A 19,802-nucleotide genomic window follows, 5' to 3' on the forward strand; every position below is an offset into this window, starting at 1 on the left:
CCAGTCCGATGTCAGAAAAAGTTAATAATTGTATTTCTTGTGGGAAGCAAATACCTCATAAGGATTTTCATTTTTACTGTATTCCTTGCTTAGGCCCTGACCACGACGTAGCTAGTTGTCGGTTTTGTACTAGATTCAATCACCGTACGATTAAACGAAGGTACGATTTTGCATTTCATTACTTCGGTAGGAGCTTTAATTACAAAATGTCGTCTGATTCTGTTCCGGCTACCGGAGTTTACAAACGACGCAAGGATAAAGACAGGCCTCCGAGGTCCAAATCGGACAATATTGTACAAGCAGAGCCAGCTTCAGGTTCGGCCGTCGTCAGTGAGACGCTTTTGCAGCCCCTGTCGTCGGCCATTTTGGAACAGATGGCCGAAACGGACTCCCACGAGGAGTCATCTAGGCCTTTGAATATTTCTGTTGCAGGACCTTCGGACAGTGCTCCTTCGGATGGGTCCGGAGCCGCTGTGCAAGTACCGGCTTCCAAAGGGGTTTTCAGGCCTACTCAGCTTCTAATAAAGGCAAAGCCAAAGACAAAGGCAAAGACTCCTTCCAAATCAAAGACTACAGCTCAGGCCTCTTCTGATCCAGCACCCAAGTCTCAGAAAGAGTTACTTAAGATGGCGGAGGACTTACTTACTATGATTAGGGGTTCACATCCCCCTCCAGATAAAAGGCCAAGGCAGGAAGTGTATTATGACTCCTCTGATCAGGCTTCTGTTTCTTCAGTTTCTTCTTCTGACCAGGAATATTCTTTCCCTCCTTATGAGGATTCTGATGCTGAGGAATCCATTCCTTCAGCTTCTCCCCCTGAGGATTTCTCTTTTGGGGAAACTTTACATGAAATGAGGGAACATTTTCACTGGGAAGGACAGGAGTACTCAGAATCTAAGAAAAGACTTGGGGATTTTCTTCTTCTTCCCCAACATAGACCCCTGGCTATCCCTCCTATTTTGGATATTGTGGATGATGCTTTTTCGGAGGCTAACTTAACTCCGGACACTTTTCCTCCAGCTCCTGCTAAGCCAGACAGATATTATAGGGTTCCTGATTCCCACCAGTTTTTGTACAAGAACCCTACTGCTGATCCTGAAACCATTTACCATTTTTCAGGGTCCTAAGGGGGTTAAGGCCGCTACTGCTAAAAACCCCATTCCCACTGAGAAGGATTCCAGATCTTTAGAAAGATGGGGCAAAAAGTGTACACTTCTGCTACTTTATCTATTAGGGCTTTAAACTGTCAATTTCATATGCTGAAATACCAGCAATTTCTTCTGTCTGTTTTGAAACAAAAGCTAGCTTCCATTTCTGCCTGTGCAGATGATAAGGAATTACATGATTTAATGCATGCCACTGAACAAGTTTTGAAGCATGGTTTACACTGTGGATTTGATGCCTTGGAGGCTTCTTGTAGGGCTGCAGCCTCTGGTGCAGTCATTAGAAGGCATGCTTTGTTAAAGGAACAAAACTTTTCAGATCAAGTAAAAGCTAAATTATTGGATGCCCCTGTCGAGCATAATGTTTTGTTTGGGCCTAAGGCTGAAGAAGTGATAAAGAAGATGGAGGACAAGGCAAAATCCATGCAAACGGTTAAAGATTTCTTACAGGTACAGCCACCCAGATTTAGTAGGAACTGGCCTACAAAAAATTGGTCCTTTCCCAATTCAGACAGGCCTCAGAGGGGTAGATACAGATGCTCACGAGGAAGGCCTCAAACGCAAGCCTCTTATAGACCAAGACAGTGGACTGCTTCCACCCCTAGGGGAGGAGAGGACAGGTCGCAAGCTCATAGAAAACAGGCTCAATGACTCCCTCTGTTGGGCTGCAGGAACTTCTTGCCTGGAAGCCCCACTCGGAGGAAAACTTTCTCTTTTTCACCTAAATTGGACTCCTATAACCCAAGACAAGTGGGTTCAAGAGGTTACAAATTCCATTTTCATACCCTACCAAGACCAAGCGGATGGCCGGATCTTCCAAAACATCAATGGTTAGAGGCCTTAAACCAGATGGAGGCTCTCTTGGCTATGAAAGCCATAGAACTGGTTCCACTTTCAGAGATGGAACAAGGTTTTTACTCAAGGCTCTTTCTAGTCCCCAGAAAGCAAAATTCAGGGAGACCCATTCTGCATCTGTCAGTCTTGAACACTTTTCTCGGGATACCAAAATTCAAGATGCTTACTCTACAGCAGCTACTTCCAATGCTGACCAAAAATGCATGGATGGTAACTTTGGATTTAATAGAGGCATATTTACACATTCCCATCAGGCAGGAATGCAGAAAGTACCTCAGGTTCAGGGCCGGATCGAGACACTGTCAATTCTCTGCGCTGCCCTTTGGATTGTCTACTGCACCCAGGGTCTTCACCAAATGCCTGGCTCCAGTAGTAGCTAATTGCAGACTCAAGGGAGTTCAAATTTACCTTTATCTGGATGATTGTCTAATTCAAGCAGACAGCAAGGATGTTTTACTCCAGCATCTAGAATTTGTTCAGAACCTTCTCAAGTTCCTGGGATTCTGTAAACATAAAAATGTCAAATTTGACACCCTCACAACAGATAACTTTTCTGGGTGCTCTTCTAAACACCACAACCCAGATGGCTTTTCTGACATCCGAAAAACAATTACAGCTGGCTTCAACTTTCAAAACCTTGGCAACTTTAACTCAGCTTTCTGCAAGGAAATTCCTGCAGGCTTTGGGTTACATGGCCTCCTGCATCCTTCCAAGACTACATATGAGGAAAATTCAGTGGTACCTAAAAAGTGTATGGTCTCAGCATTGTCACAGTTTAGACATACAGATCACCGTCCTGCCTTGTCTCCAAAAGGAATTCCTTTGGTGGTCCAAGGCATATACTCTAAACATAGGAAAACCCTTCAGTCTGCCTCCAGCCACTCAGATACTAACCACAGACGCTTCAGATTATGCATGGGGAGCCCATTTTCAGGGCAACTGTCTGCAGGGCCTTTGGACAAAGGATCAGAAGCTCCTGCATATCAATTTAAAGGAAATGTTAGCCGTACAGAATGCTCTATTGGCTTTCAGGAATCTTCTACAACCAGGACAGCTACTAATACGGACAGACAACACCACAGTTATGTGGTACATAAACAAGCAAGGGGGATCTCATTCCTATCCCCTTTGCAGACTAGCCATGAATCTATGGAACACAGCTATAGCTTGCAAACTGGACCTTCAAGCTCAGTTTCTACCAGGGAAGCAAAACTTCCTGGCAGACAGTCTGAGCAGAAATCTGTCGGATCCACACAAATGGATGCTGGATACCAAAATATTCAGGATGATTACAGCAGTCTGGGGATGTCCTCACACAGACCTCTTTGCATCCCATCTCAATCATCAACTACAGATTTTTTGCACCAGGACTTTCCACAAACTAGCTTGGAAAGTGGATGCACTATCATTCAGTTGGAGAAACCTCTCGGGGTATGCCTTCCCACCTCTACCTCTTCTCCCACGGGTGTTATTAAAGCTCAAACATGACAAGCCCAAGATGATAATTTTGCTGGCCCCAAATTGGCCTCGACAATTTTGGTACCCAACTCTGAAAAACCTTTGTCTGGAGCCCCCTTTGGTATTACCACAGACTCCGAACCTTCTGTCCCAGCACCAGGGTCAGGTTACTCCCATGTCAAAACTCTCAGCCTGGTGGCCTGGTTAATCCAGGGTCCTTGATTCATTCTCTCCTACCCAAGCAGGTTATGAATGTCATTTTAGAAGCCAGACGTCCTAGCACTAGAAAATCTTATGCAGGAAAATGGAAAAGATTTTGCTCCTGGATGCAGGTTCAGGATGCAGATCCTCTTATTCCTAACATTCCTCTGATTTTACTTTACCCGACAGACCTCTTACATAAGGGTCTCTCTTTCTCTTCCATAAAGATCCATGCTTCTGCTATTTCTGCTCATTATAATACAGACCCTCCTATCTTTTCCCATCAGCTCATGAGACAGTTTCTCAGAGGAGCTAAGAACTTAAGGCCCCCTAGATCTCCTCCCATTCCTGCTTGGGATCTCAACTATGTTTTGGAAAAACTCACCTTACCTCCTTTTGAGCCTGCTGCCACTTCTGACATCAAGTTTTTATCTTGGAAGACAGCCATTCTGTTAGCTCAGACCTCTGCCAGGAGAGTTTCGGAGTTGCAAGCTCTCATGGCTGTAGAACCTTATATTATTTTTCATCAAGACAGGGTGTGTTTAAGGACTAATCCTACTTTCATGCCTAAGGTGGTTTCCAAAGTGGCTTTAAATCAAACTATTCACTTGCCAACTTTTTTCCCCAGTCCTCAAAATAAGGGGGAAAGGATCTTGCATTCCTTGGATGTACACAGACAACTACGTTTTTACCGGGACAGAACCAAGGACATCATGAAATCAGAGCAATTGTTTGTTTCTTATGCTTCAAGTTCCCAAGGTAAAGCTATTTCAAAACAGACCATTTCTAAATGGATTGCTCATGGAATCAGATCTTGTTATTCACATCATGGAAAGCAAATCCCAGGGAGTATAAGGACTCCCTCTACCAGAGCTGCTGCCACTTCAGCTGCCTTCCTCAGGGGAGTTCCTACCAAAGACATTTTGGAAGCTGCAACTTTGAGTTCAGTGCATACTTTTTCCAAGCACTACAATCTACCTCTTTACTCTAAGTCTATGGCAGGCTTTGCTTCTGCTGTCTTGCAGGGCCTTTTAGCCACCCCCCCTTCTTTATGACCACCTCCCTTTTATTCTGCTTTGGGATTCAACCCTACAGTCATAACTGCAACAGTGAAACACGAACATAGTACAGTTGTGTACACTTACCATAAATGTAGATGTTCGAGTGTCTTCACTGTTGCAGTCTGGGTTTCCCTCCCTCCTGTCCCCTCTTATTTTTTTCTTTTGTGTGGTTCCCTTCTTCACCCTTCTTTTGAGGTGTATTTGCAAAGGGTATGGGATCTTACTCATTTTGGAGCACCTGACATCTGGGGCAAGAAAAACTGGAGAACATGGCGTCGGCTGTCAGCTTTGTACTCCTGGCGCTCTGATGTCAGGGAGCATGGCTGAACAGCCGACGCCGGACCTAGACTTTGGGATTCTGGCCGACCGAGGACTGCCTGCCAGCAGGGGAGAACCCTACAGTCATGACTGCAACAGTGAAGACACTCTAACATCTACATTTATGGTAAGTGTACACAACTGTACTGTTTGCCTTTGCTCAAAGACTTCTAATCTGTTCAAAATTCTGAAAGACCAAGGTAGGACTATGGAATACTGTAGATAGATCTTACTGTCCTCATTGGGACTATGTCAGATAATCGAATGGCCACATTGTTGAACAATATCTCATCAGCAGTGCTGTCCATCGAACCCCAACAACCCAAGCTAATTGTATATATCAGCTCTGAGACCCCACTACAGTGAGGAAAAGGAAAAATGTCCTCATCCCTACTGTAATGTGATTTCAGTCAGAATGGTTCAGTTGCCTGCCTTGTCAAATTAGATGATATTTGACGATGTGGCCATTCAATTATTTGACATAGAGCTGTCCTCATTTCTTAAACACCATAGGAGCTACCCACAAAATCTACTTCCTTCATTAGAAGAGATCCTAGGACAGTTCAGAAACAAAGGAACCCCCCCCCCCCGGAAAAGAGTCAAAAAACAGTAACTACTCCTGCAGCATCCCTCCTCTTCCTCATTCCCATTACCCCTATTTATCAAAGGCTGTCTCTCTTCTTGGACATGTGGGACGATATTACCATAGACAAGTGGATCCTGTCCATCAGGGATGGCTATGCCATGTCTTGGGAAAACAGTCCTCCTCTGAGAGGTATGCCACTATCTCCTCAAAACCAAATATCCCTTCTGACTCCCATTATTCAAGACCTCTTGAATCAGGGTACATTGGAGCAGATCCCAGGAGATTTCATGGAAAAAGGGTTTTATTCCAGGATTTTTCTAGCCTGAAGCAAAGAAAGCTAATGGAGACCCATCCTGGGCTCTTACCTGAAGGTACCATTTTTCAAAATACTCTCTCTTCAGCCTCTACCTTTCATCCTCGCACAAGCTTTCTTAGTGTCATTAAATCTGAAGGATGACTACTTACACATTTCCACTCATTCCTCTTGCAGGATATTCCTCATGTTTTTTTCTGGCTTATCACATTGTCAGTTTGCTGCTCTGGCGTTTGGTCGTTCCACAGTCCCAAGAGTGTTCGCAAAGTGCCTTGCACCTGTAGTAACTTTCTGTCGCAGTTAAAGAAATCAAACTCCCCCCCCCATCTGGATGACTTTCTGATTCGGGCTCTTTCTCTAGAAATTCTTCTTCAGCATCTTCAATATACTCTCTATCTTCTAACAAGTCTGGGTTTAACTGTAAACTATAAAAAAAAAAAAATTCATGAATGGCTCCTAGACAGCAGATGGTGTTTTTGGGATACAGACTGGACCCACAGAAGTGTCCATTTTTATTTCTCCCAGATGTAGAAAATAACTTTAATGCTTTCAGAAAAAAATACCTTCTAGCTATTGAAAGGAAAAGGTTTTCTGTTTTTATTGCTCGTCATTGTCTCCATACAAACATGAGAACCAGATACGTAATTGCCTTCACATACAAGCTTTTCATGTTGCATTGTGAACTTTCATTTGATAAAGGAAAACTTAATTACATTCAGTGTTTTTTTTATTTACTTGCGTCTCTATAAAACCCAAGGGTCTTAATCCAGTATTCCTACAAGCAAAGGTTAGAAAAAGCATATCAGTTTTACTTATGTCATGCTTTTTTGTTGAGGGTTTCTTCTCTTTTTACACTGCAGTGCTAACATTTCTGAAACTGAACAAGAAGAAAGAAAGAAGGAAAAAAAGGGCACCTGTTTACTTTAGTATCTCTCTTACACAAAAATAACTGAAAAGTCTTTACTTTATAACATACAATATATGTCATGATTTATAAAAATACTGTTAGAACCAAAACTGTTTTATGTATAGTTACCTTCTTCCTTCCTCTTCCCCTTCCCTTAATGTTCATCCAAATGTTAATGACCTGTAGTAGGGAATATGCTTTGGAGTCCCCTACAAGTTTAACAAAATCAAAAAGTCCAGTATTTCCAAGTTTTCTTGTTCTGCCATAATTTACAAGTGTGACTTTGTACTTCCACATTTTTATTTCTGAGTTGCTGGTTATCTTCCTGTTGATCTCTGTCTTTCAACTCCAGTCTCTGGTTCATTTTCAGTGTACTCCTGATTCTGTCAGTCAACTCCTGTGCTTTTTTTTCTCTTTTCTCAAGTATTTTCCTTTGGAATATTGGAAAATGTTTCACTGGCATAGTGTCTCTATCAGCTTTTTTATCAGAAGAACAAGAAACAGAATCCCCTTCTGTTTGATAGCTCACTTTTTGTTTGAAAAATGTTTACATTTCCTCCTTAGCATGTTCTGCATCAAAAAATGACTGACTCCATGAAAAAATATTCTGAAGATAGCTGGGTACAGCAGCTTGAATCTCATACCTGCTTCTCGACATTCCCTGATCACTGGAATGAATTTATCCTCTTCTACCTGTTGTACAGCAAGTAATCATTTTCTACAAATGCTCTACTGTCTCCAACTTTTAGTATTCTGTCCTTCTGCCACAGTTTTGTCAGAATCAACTTTTCTACTGCTAGGAATGCATCTTTATATTGGAGGTCTTGGCTGCTTTCTCATAGCCAAGTTTGGAACATGCACATGATGTGCCCTTTCAGTTGACAACTCCTGCTGTGGAATACCTATCCAGTTGCTTATTTGTGCTTTTATATAAATTTAATACAGTCTGATACAGTCTGGTCCTATCAGTTTCTCTGGTACAGCAGACAATCTTGGGTTCTCCCCATGTGTTCTATCCTCTAATTCTACCATTTTTTAAACATATCTTCATGAGCAGTCTCATACTCACCCAGCCATTGTTTCATTTTAGCCTCTGATTTTTGCAGTTTATCAGCTCATCTGTATACCTGTTTAAAGCTGCTTCCATTTTTCCCACCCTTTTGTTATTTGAGTTGATATACTTCAGCGTTTCTTATTTTAATCAGCTCTAAGCACATTTGCCTTGTTGTTTTCCTCTAGATTAATGGAAGCCATGTCTTTCACCAGTGCAGGAGCCTGAACTGCTTTTTGCTGAACAGCTGCAGGATTCTTCCCAGCCAGTGGTTTCTCCTCACCTTTTGTGATGGATTTTCTTTCAGTTTCTCTAAATTTCTTCTTTATTGGCATCCAGGCAGTGCACTTACTAGCCAGTAACTGAAATTTACCCAAAAAGATAAATTCATGGACTATTTTCAGTGTTTCTGTTTTCACACTAAGAGTTTAAATTCAGTTGTTAGCCAGTGTACAGCCATCTTGGAAGTTCGAGGGAAATATGATCTTTGTGCTGGGGGTAATGGAATTCTTTGCCATCAGAAAATGACATGCAGTATTTTAATTTCTAGCTGGAATCCAAGGAATGCATATTTATGTTTCAACAGCTTTCCTTTGCTTTGCATGCATGGCTTTACATTGTGGTTATTTATATTAACAAGCTAAATAATGGGAGGAACAAGATCATCAGTTTCTCCACTGTTAACCATCCCAGAGTCAAGTGTATATGTACTTGAAGGATAGCAAGTAAGGGAACGGAACTGTATTGAATAAACAAAGTAGTAAAAAGATCCACAGCCAAGATACGCAAGGACAAAACTAATGTCTAAGAACCAAAGGAACTCCTCCACTTGTCTTCACAAGAAAATGTGTTTTATTCCAAAACATCTGAGTGCTTCCATCCCATGACAACAATTGGACTTCATCAAAACTGTTAACATTCTGAGCCTTACCTTAAAAACTAGGACTCCATCACGTGATCAGCAATAACCAGTCAAAGTCAACAAGTAAAATTAGCATGCACAAAAAATGAAAGTAATAAAACACTTAAATGATACTGTGCATGTCCCATTGCAGTTAATAATCCAAAGATTTTCATTTCAAGATGACTGTATGGAAGCATTGTCATTGATTCCTGGAAGCTTTGTGGTGGTAACTCTGAGTTGCCAGAACAGTTCATCTCGTTCAAGTCTGCATTTCCAGGGGCTCCCCTTTCAGAGATGTTCATTTTGCTAATTATAAAAAACACAAATTTCTTGTAGTTTGGGCAAATAAGAGAATGCTTAAATAGTGCACTGTTAACATACTCTTTCGTAATGTCTTCAACATGCTCATAAATCCTTTCTTTAAGGGAATGTCCTGTTTTACCAGCATGGTATGCATCGCAGGAAAGATATTGTGCAAGATATACTACTGCTTTGGTGTTGCAGTTGTATCTCTATGGATTGTCCTCTGAAAGATTTTAACTGAGACTTGTATGTACATGCATTGTCTGCCCTTCCCACAGTTGGACATCTTTTCACTGCGAGTAATAGAACTATCTAAACTCTCTATTTATGGTCTTAATATTATGTGCCTTTCTAAAAGCAGGTTTTGATTAAAACACCAAAAACTAAAGGTTTACATAAGATTCAAGGGCATTGCTTTTTTCTAGTTGTATTTTTACAGATGTCTTACATCCTCCGATAAAGTTGTAATGAAGTCAGAAGTCCTTGCCTGAGTACTGCAGTGTTTCTTCACAGTGAGACTCAAGTCTTTCAAAATGGGATGGCAAACCAGACTTCTACCACTAATAACTTCAGCTGCCATCTCCTCTATGAGCTGAACTTTGTAGTGTCTGTGGAGAAGCATGATTTTAAGAACAGACATTTTTTGTAAAAATGCACTATCTAAAGAAATAAACCTTTCACAAGACTGTGCTTTTGGTAAAAAGGATGGCAGCTGATGTTGTGAAGATAGGTGTTAGAAAAGGTTGGTTTACTATATTAGGGAAGACTGAAAACAGGGAGATGCGTCTTTTTACATAAGCAATTCCATTTCTGTAGTATGAGGAATAACTGTGTACAAACTTTTAATGTTGGCTATAGCTAGCAGCAAGTTTTCGGAATATTCCACCTTGGAAGGGGATGCCAAAAAATGCCACGAGTCCTTTACTGTCTGAGGATGCTCGCCCAAAATATTCTTAAGTTTAAAATCAACAAAAGTAGCTAGTGGTTTTGTGGTGGAAGGATTTTTTTGCCAAGTTGTTAATTTAACAATTTGACAATTATATAACTTATATACAATTACTTACCTATACTAAATCAGCATAAGTATAGCTGGAATCCTATGTAACGTAAGCACCTCCTGCTCACCCCATTAATATTAATACTGTAGATACGTCTCTGTTCATTTAGTTTTCCACGTTTGGAAGAAATCTTTAAAACTATGTAATTTTTTTAAATGCTGCGAAACAAACTTTTCTTTTCACACAGAAAAGTGTTTGCATTTATAAAGATGCATGCGAACAGTTTTTTTATGCGAAAAAAAGTTTTCATACCTTTTAGACAAGATCTTTAATGTATATTTCACAAAAGCTTCAGGTATTGAAAACTAATGGACCATTATGAGTCAGGGTAATGCCATTTCTGAATGTGAGAGTTGTCTATTAATAGGTTTATAAACTGTAGGCACTGCTATGAATAAAACCACTAAAATATCTTCAGCTATCCTAAAAAATTATACTGCTATATAATATAAATGAATTTATCCCGGTTCTAATGAAAAAAAAAATCTGTTACAGGGTGGAATAGTTCTGAAACACTGGAAATCTCTCACATAACACCAATAATTTAAAAAAAGAAAATGAAGATAAGCTACCAAACCTGACTAGGGTTATCTGTGACCCAGAGAGTGACAAGACTAATGATAAAATCAGTATAAAGAATTAGTCCAGACAAAATCACTTTAGCTAGTAGATCTAGGAGACTCTTGCCCTCTCTGATGTCCTCCCTGTGGCAGGAATAAAAACTTCTTGTTTAGCTTCAAGAAGTTTATTCAGTTGACCTCTCCTTACTTAACTGAATAAACTTCTTGAAGCTTCAACAAGGACTCCACAGAGACAGAGCCTCCTAGATCTTGCTAGCCAGAATGATTTTATCTGGATTAATCCTTCGTACTCTTTTTCTCAATATTTATAAAATGAACAAAGCTAAAATTTACAGACCAGTCAGCTTAATGCCAATTCTCTTTAAATGTTTTGAGAGATGTTTACTGGAAAAGGTGATTAATGACATTCAGAATTTGATCTTACTGGATTTACATCAACATGGCCTCATTTAGAGGTGGTTAACTCTTGCCATTCTGGTTGAGTTTTATGTCCTAGTCTCTATGGCTATGAATAAAGGAATGAGAACAGGATTTGCATTTTTGAATTTAGCTAAAGCTTTTGATTCCTTAACCACACAACAGTTTGTAAGGCCAGATTGTGAAAGAATAATTAAGTAAAAAGGCGTACAGTTTTAAAGCTTAACATCATAAAAGCTAGTGTATAGTATTATCTCTGGAAATAAAGATGGATGATAACATGGTTAATAGATAGGAAGAAGGCTGTACCTATTCAAGTCGATTACTTGACTGTGGCCATCTGGGTCCCACAGGGTTCATTACTTGACCCATTCTTTAAGTTACTACTTGCAATAGTTCCGAGAAATAAGGGTTGTTGGCCAAATAAATATGCTGATGACTGTAAAATTGGATGTACTGTCTTAGTCAACAAACATTTTGACATGATAAATTCCAATTAACAAAAATGTTGAATTGGGCAGAAGTCAGAGCTGCAATTTAGCACAGACAAGTATAAGGTAATGTACATTGGAAAACCCTATATTTATCCATCTCTTTTCCTGCAGTCCGATATTGTGGGTGAAGTATGCGAATATACAGTTCTTACGGTGATTTTTAGTAGGTTTATCCTTCAGCATGCGTACTGACAATAAATGCAGTGCATTTAAAGTTTTTGACAAATGGCAGCAGACTATTTTAAATCCTTCACCATGTACTCATACTGACTTTTCTAGTTTATTTTGTTATATTTGTATGTTTGGTATTGTTGAAAGAAATTGACTTTTTTTTTTTTTCCAGCGCCTCATTCTTTGCATTCTAACGAAGACCAACAGCACTTGCCTGAGACATCACATGGCCACTCCCATGATCATGGCCACTCTCATGGAGGTAAGCAAGCACTGACTGAGTTGATGTGAGAAAGGAGAGATGGGATGGTTTTACAATAGCAGACACTATCAGGATTAAAGTGTAAAGTGAGAGAGAAAAAGTAGTATCACTTGTTGGGATTGGGAGGAATGTGTCTATGTGCAGGTGGCATTATATCTCACAGCTAATGCCAGGTTTTCAGAACTGTTCTATCCTCTTCATTGACTAATTATGTAAAACGATATCAAACTGAGCTGAGAAAAACACATTTTAGATATCTCATTCTTCATAAAATTTGATTATAGTGATGGAGTGGGATGAGGATAAGTTTTAGCAGTCTACCCCTCTAGTGGAGAGAGAGAGAGAGCTTGATTTTCTTTACAAACTAGATATCTAGAATGCCTGGAGAGGAATTTTTCTGTACGTTTTCGTTGTCGCCTGACCTTGCCTGTTTACTGTTGGAAGTTCTCTAGCATTCATGATATGGTGATTTGATTTATTATCAGAGGTCACCTACCTGGCTTCTTCCTGACAGCAGTCTCATTGCTTGACGCTACTTGGAACATAATTCAAGTGACTGTAGTCTCCCCTGACGTTACTTTTTGTCGTAAATGCCTTGCATCACTGTAACAGTTTGTGTCATTCACTGAGGGCATTGCCAGTAGTTATGAAAGGAACAGAACTACGTCATTTTATATATCTAGGAGACTTGGTACAATTTTGTGTTGGTTGAAATGTAAAAATAAAAAAAAATAATGGGCTGTTGTTGAGTGAGCAGGTTTCATTTACTGATGTCTAGTTTTATCTGCTGAAATGTAATTTACTAGTCTTTAGATCAGAACTGCAAGTAAAAGAAGCAAATGCTATAACTTACTGAAAGAAACTGCATACAAAAAGGTTCAGTTAAAGTAGTAGAATTCATAAATAAAATGTCACAAAATAAGTATTTAAGGGGTATTGTTCTTTTCACTTCCCAGTTGTGGCGACTATACTACCAATTTATCTGCTACTTAAATATTGTAACTTTGAAGTCATACAACTACAGGGAAAGGTAATGCTTGATTTTTTTTGTGGAGATTGTGCAATATTGTGGTAGAACAGTAAAGCAGAAATGTGTACAGTCAGTTTACAGCTTAAAATCCTGAAAGGTTGGACTACACTGAGTAACGGCTTAATTTCAGCTCTTCCGATGTGAAAACAGACACTTAGAAAAAAGAGAAGCAGTAAATCTGTCTTTTTTCGTAAGTGTCTGTAACTGGCTAGTAAGTGCATTGCTGGATGCCAGCGGACAAAAAAATTTTTTTAGAGAACCTAAAAAAAATCAAGTGCAAAAAGTGAGGAGAAAACACTGGCTGGGAAGAATCCTGCTGCTGTTCTGCAAAAAGCAGTTCAGGCTCTAGCTTTCGTTCAAGACATGACTTCTAGTAATCTAGAGGAAAAATAAGTCAGATGTGCTCAGAGCTGATAAACAAAACACTGAAGGAATATATCAACTCAAATAAAATGCTGGAAAGAAATGGAAGTAGCTTTAAACAGATACTCGGATGAGCCAGTAAAACTGTACAAATCAGAGGTTGAACTGAAAAAAGGTTGGATGAGTATGAGACTGCTCAAGAAAGAGATGTTTTGAAAAATGGTAGAATTAGAGGACCCAGCATATAGGAAAAACCTGAGATTTTCTGCTGTACCAGAAGGACCAGACTATATTCGTTTTATGAAATCACAAATAAGCAACTACACTGGTATTCTACAGCAGGAGTTGCTAATTGAAAGGGAGCATCATATGTATGCTGTAAACCTGGCCATGATAAAGTAGTCCAGACTTTAATAGTAAAGATGCAATCCTACCAACAAAACGAGTTAATTCTGACAAAACTGTGATAGGACAAGGTACTGAAACTGGGAGAAAGTAGTGTGTTTTGGAAAATAGATAAGCCAAAAAACGATCCAAAACAACCACCACTGGTAAAAATATAGTCCACAGCTGGAAAATTGACAGGAACCTGGATACAGTTGATTAAGTAACTTTTATTAGAACATCCAACGATAAGAAAAAAATGAATCAAGCGCTTTCGCCCGGGCACTCCCAGGCTTTATCAAGATCTGACTGTGTTTTGGAAAATAATTACTCACTGTGCACCAGGCAGAAGAGAAGTAAATTTATTCCAGCAATTGGGAAGTGTTGAATCAGGTGTGAAATTCATGCTGCTGTATCCATCTATTTTCAGTTCAGAAAATTTTTTTCCTGGAGGGTCAAAATCATTTTTCAATGCAGAGCATGCCAAGAGGAAGTAGTTCACTTTTTGTTGGACAAAACTTTTGCCAACAAAAAGTGATCTATCAAACAAAACGGGATTCCACTTCTTATTCTTCTGATAAGCCTTAATAACAAAGTACACCAAGTACAAGTTTGGATTAACCACAACCAGCCTGACATCTTAGCCATCTCCGAAACCTGGCTAAAACTCTGAAATCTTACCTCCTGGTTTCCATATCCGCAGAAGTGACCGATTAAATAAAAAAGGTGGAGGCTCTGCTCTAATCTACTCTAACCTTCTTTCCTTAATCCCTCTTCAAATCCCAACTCCACAATTCAAAATTTCTGAACTAACAGCAAGTCTCCTACGATTGAATAAACATAAGAATATCTGCATTATTTCCCTATATATCTCCCCAGGCGACAATATCTCTACCCTTGAAAATATTCTTTATTGGGCCTCAACTGAAATAAAATATGAAACTTACATTCTAGGCGACGTTAATTTTGATTGGAATAAAATCAACATGCATTCTCCCTCCCTATCCATTAACGTCTACAATCTACAACTTCACCCAAGTAATCTACTCAACCACCAGTCCTAACAAAAATCCCCCCCCCCCCCCCCCCCCCAGGATCCATCATAGACTGGATCCTAGTCTCCCATCCAAACAAAATAATTCTCTTTGGCACTATCCCAGACACCTTTAGTGACCATCTCCCTGCTTTCATTCATCTCTCAGCTAACTCCACCAAATATCAACACCATTACATTCCCACTCGTAATCTTAGCAACTTCAACCCCGCAACTTTCTCAAACATTTTTAAACAAATTAATTGGCAAATCCTAAATACTCTTCCCCTTGACAAAGCTGTAGACATTTCAGCTCTGTCTTCCTAAATACTCTTAACTCCCTAGCCTAAGAAACAAATGAGTCTAAGCTAATTCTGCTGCTTGGCTGTCCAAAGAAACAAAACAAATCATGCGCCCCAAGGACAAATCTTGGAAGCTTTACCAGAAAAACAAAATGCCTGCTACCTTGCTCCAATACACCCAACTTCGCAACCATGTAAAAAAAACTAATCCCCATGGACAAAAAAAACTTACTACAGTAAGCTTCAGTCCAACAATAATAAGAACCCAAAACAATTCTGGAAATCAGTCAGTTCCCTTCTCCATCCAGGGTCCAGGAATAATCTCTGCCCTGACCCAAGTATAACTGACACTGAACTGAGCTCTCATTTCAACTCTTTCTTTACAGAATCCATAGCTAACCTAACCAAAACTTTCCCAAACAACAATCCACACAACTCTTTCTTCACACCCATCAACCCTAATAACTGTCCCCTTAATTTCCAGCTCAAACCAGTTTCAGCCATTATTATAAAAAGGCTCATATCCAAAGTAAAGCCATGCTCTAATGCCCCTGACAACATACCTTCCTCCTTCCTCAAATGTGCTGCTGATGGTATTGCTCTCCCAGTCAGTATCCTAATTATAACAGATCCTTAAGAGTCATATATACCCAAACTCTGGCGTTCAGCCTACATTCTTCCTCTTCACAAAGGAGGCAAAAACACCAATATTTCCAATTTCTGCCCCATTGCCCTACTCTCTCCAGTATCGAAAATTTTACAAAAATGTGTCCACCACCAACTTATGTCGTACTTAACCCAGAATCAACTCCTAACACCCACCCAACACGGCTTCTGCCCTGGCCACAGCACCATAACTGCCTTACTATCCTTCCTAGAAACAATCGAGCCCGAGATTCTGGACTTCTAGTATCCACAGTACTGCTAGATCTCTCTAAAGCATTTGACACCATTTCCCATAACACCTTCTCTTTCATCTCGCCAACCTTAATCTCTCCCCAAATACTCTATCCTGGTTCTCCAGTTACCTATCAGACAGATCTCAAGCTGTCAGATGGAAGAACTCTACCTCCTCCTTCTTGCCAACACCCACTGGCGTTCCCCAGGGGTCCATCCTCGGACCCATGCTTTTCAACATCTTCATTAATAACCTTCATAATGTCATCCCTGACACAACAGATATCCAATACGCTGATGACACAACTTTAGTCTGTGCCGCCTCTAACCTTCCCGAACTACTGACTAAAACCCAAATAGCATTTTCTACTACTGAGAACTTGGTGCACCAAAACCATCTCTCTCTCAGCTCAAATAAATCTAAATTACTACTTCCCCTCCCGCCAGGGCTTTCTCTTATGACAAAAATGCTTTCAAAGTCGTAAGCCAAACCAACACTGCTAGAGAAGTATGTTTTCAAAGAATGGTGCTTTCCTCCTTGGCTACTGCTGTTAAAATTCTTGTTAAGACGCTTCTCCTTGTTTCTTCTTTAAAAGAACTTTTGTTAAAATGATTTAAAACAAAAAACAAAATAAAAGCTACAACCTAACCATTTAAAAGTTAGCGTTGTAACGCAAAAAAGAGAGATGAGCGCTTTCGGTTTATCAACCTTCTTCAGATCTGCTTAACTTTTGCAGCTACTTCTATTTATATTCATGCTGCTGACTTAGAGTCATCCCCCACAACCAATGGGAGTCTCTATGCTAATTCTTGGTGTACTTTTAATCCAATCCGATGTTCTGGTTCTTACTTCTTGGAAGCCAATTACATTCTTCCATCCTTATTTCTTGGAAGCCAATTACATTCTTCTACTGCTATAGAAGTGGTCCCTTCTGCAAAACTTCTTGGCATTACCATAGATGAACACCTTAAATTCGATATCCACATACAACAAAACATAAAGAAAACCCACCAAAAGTTAGGTATGCTCTATAGGAATAACCTCTTTCTCTCCAACTCCTCTAAGCATACCTTGGCAACTCTCTACCTTCTTTACTATATGGACCCCCCTCTTCTAACTAATCTATCTTCTTCCAACACCTCAAAACTTGAAATTTGCTATAATAAGATGTCTAAATTTGCAAATTAAATCCAAAACCTCTACTCACCACTGCCTTACCCTACAGTCACTCAACTGGCTAGAACTCTCTAACCACATAGACTATCTTCAACTAACCACCGCTCACAAATTAATATTCTACCCAGATCAATACCCAGCCTTAACAAACATCCTTCCCCCGTACATCCCAAACAGATCTCTGAGATCTGAACACCAAAATGTAATCTCTGTCCACAAACCCGAACGTCTTGCTGGCCAGCTTCTACTCTCTTTCTCTCTAGGTAAGAAATGGAACTCTCTCCCTCATTCACGTAGGACTATACCAAACTCAGAAACCTTCAAGACCCAACTTTTCTCATACCTGTCATCCAAACGGAAATGTTCCTGCTTATACCCTACCTAAATTCAAGTGAATTTCCCCAATGAGAGCTCTTAATTTCCTTGCTCCACTCTACCCTCGAACTATTCTTTCTATTCTCCTAAAATAGACTTAAGCTGACAGTCACTGATTAAGCAAGTTGTCTCACTTGACTCCAAGTATGTAAATATTGTAAATATCACAGTATTTCTATTGTCTGCACAGCAAGTTATTTACCTTGACTAAAACATCTGCATGCTAACTGCCCCCCCCCCTTCTAATGTAAAAACACAAGAAACCTCAGATCTTTATATTACAGACAGTTGATCATGCTGCGCTGAATGGAAATACCTGTAAACTGTGATGTCCTTCAAGGATGCATCTGCAGTCCTTACAAATGGGTTGTCCTGTCATCAGGCAGCCCTTCGGTCGGCCGGATTCCAAAGTCTGGGTCTGGCCTCGGCTGGTATCGCACTTCACCCGACGTCATAACTGCAGTTATTCGGGTATAAAGGCATCAGCCGACGCCATTTTCTTCAGTCTTTCTTGCCGCGTGGCGCCCGAAGCAGAAGCTGTTCGCAAGTGCCGGTCGGTCAGAACCAGAGATTACTACTACCGAATACTTCTACTACTACCGAAGACTTCTAAAAAGCTAAGTACCCCGTTGGGGACTCTTTCTTGCCTCAGCCGATGTCAGAAAAAGTGAATAACTGTTTAACTTGTGGGAAACAAATACCTCATAAAGATTTCCACTCTTACTGCGTACCTTGTTTAGGCCCAGACCACGACGTAGCAGCTTGTCTAGCCTGTGCTTCTTTTAACCGGCGGACGCTTAGACGTCGGTCGGAATTTGCTGAGGAATTTTTCGGCTCCGATTTTGCTTATATTATGCCGTCGGATCCTCCGACTATGCAAATATCTAAAAAGCGCAAGGAAAAGGACCGACACTCGTGGTCCGCGGTTTTGGCCGAAACCACGGTTAAGCCAACCGCGAGTGTCTCGGTTTCGGCTGAAACCGAGCAAGCGGTTCTTCCTTCAGCCGAAAACTTACCTTCTACCGAGGCCTCTTCCAACCTGGTGGAATCGGCTTCTGAAATCCCACCTGCTGTTGCAGTTTCTCAGGAATTATCTGACACTATTCCCTTGGATATTTCAACCCCTGCACGTGGAGCTGCTAGGCCACCTGCAGCCATGTCCATTAAGGCCTTTGCCACGGCTAAAGCAGCTAAAGCTACTAAATCTGTGCCTGCTAAGACCCCCTCTCACAGGCCTAGCTCTAGTTCACAAATGCTTAGTTTAGCAGAGGATCTCATTTCTTTAATCCGGGGATCCCAACCTCAACCAGACAGGGCCTCTCACCCACCTCCAGAGAAGAGGCCTAGAGCAGAGCACCCTGAGCCAGTTTCTACAGATGATTCCTCTGATGATTCAGATAATACAGACCCTCCAGAGGCTCCTTTCTCCCCTTATGAAGACTCTGATGTTGAAGAGTCCATCCCTTCTGCCTCTCCGCCTGAGGAATTTTCCTTTGGGGAAACCTTGCATGCTATGGGGGAACAATTTCAGTGGCAGGGCCAGGATTTTTCAGACTCCAGAAAAAGGCTTAGAACCTTTCTGCATTTACCACAACATAGGCCTTTAGCCATACCTCCAGTTCTTTCTGTTGTAGATGATGCATTTAATGATGCTTGTACTGCTCCTGATTCTCTACCTCCGGCCCCTGCTAAGCCCGATAGGTACTACAGGGTCCCGGACATGCATTACCATTTGTATAAGGCTCCTTTTGCAGATCCCGAGACTATCTCCCAGGGACCTAAGGCTGTAGCAGCTACCTCTGCCAAAAACCCCCTCCCCTCTGAAAGGGAATCCAGGTCCTTAGAGAGATGGGGTAAAAAAGTTTACACTTCTGCTACTCTTTCAGCTAGGGCCTTGAACTGTCAATTTCACATGATCCAGTATCAAGAATTTATGCTAGACCAGTTAACCAAAAAGCTGTCCTCGGATGAACCAACAAAAAATCTGTTCAGGAAATGGTACATAACATTCAGCAAGTCAGTAACCATTCTTTAAAATGCGGCTATGATGCACTGGAGGCTTCCTTTAGATCAGCCATGACTGGCACAGTTATCAGAAGGCATGCATGGTTAAAAGAGCAGGCCTTACCAGACCATGT

The 19,802-nt window shown here is 40.7% G+C and overlaps 1 protein-coding gene across 1 annotated transcript in view; it reads left to right on the top strand.

Annotated features, from left to right (window-relative positions):
- SLC39A7 (solute carrier family 39 member 7) overlaps positions 1-19,802 on the top strand; it is a 409,960-nt gene that overhangs the window by 120,340 nt on the left and 269,818 nt on the right. The window contains exon 4 of the mRNA XM_044083574.1: positions 12,014-12,103. Within this exon, the coding sequence (XP_043939509.1) occupies positions 12,014-12,103 (90 nt within the window). The remainder of the gene's footprint in view (positions 1-12,013; positions 12,104-19,802) is intronic.

This window comes from Protopterus annectens, chromosome 9.part0 (genome assembly GCF_019279795.1).
Source record: "Protopterus annectens isolate FY-2018-M chromosome 9.part0, PAN1.0, whole genome shotgun sequence".
NCBI lineage: Eukaryota > Metazoa > Chordata > Ceratodontiformes > Protopteridae > Protopterus > Protopterus annectens.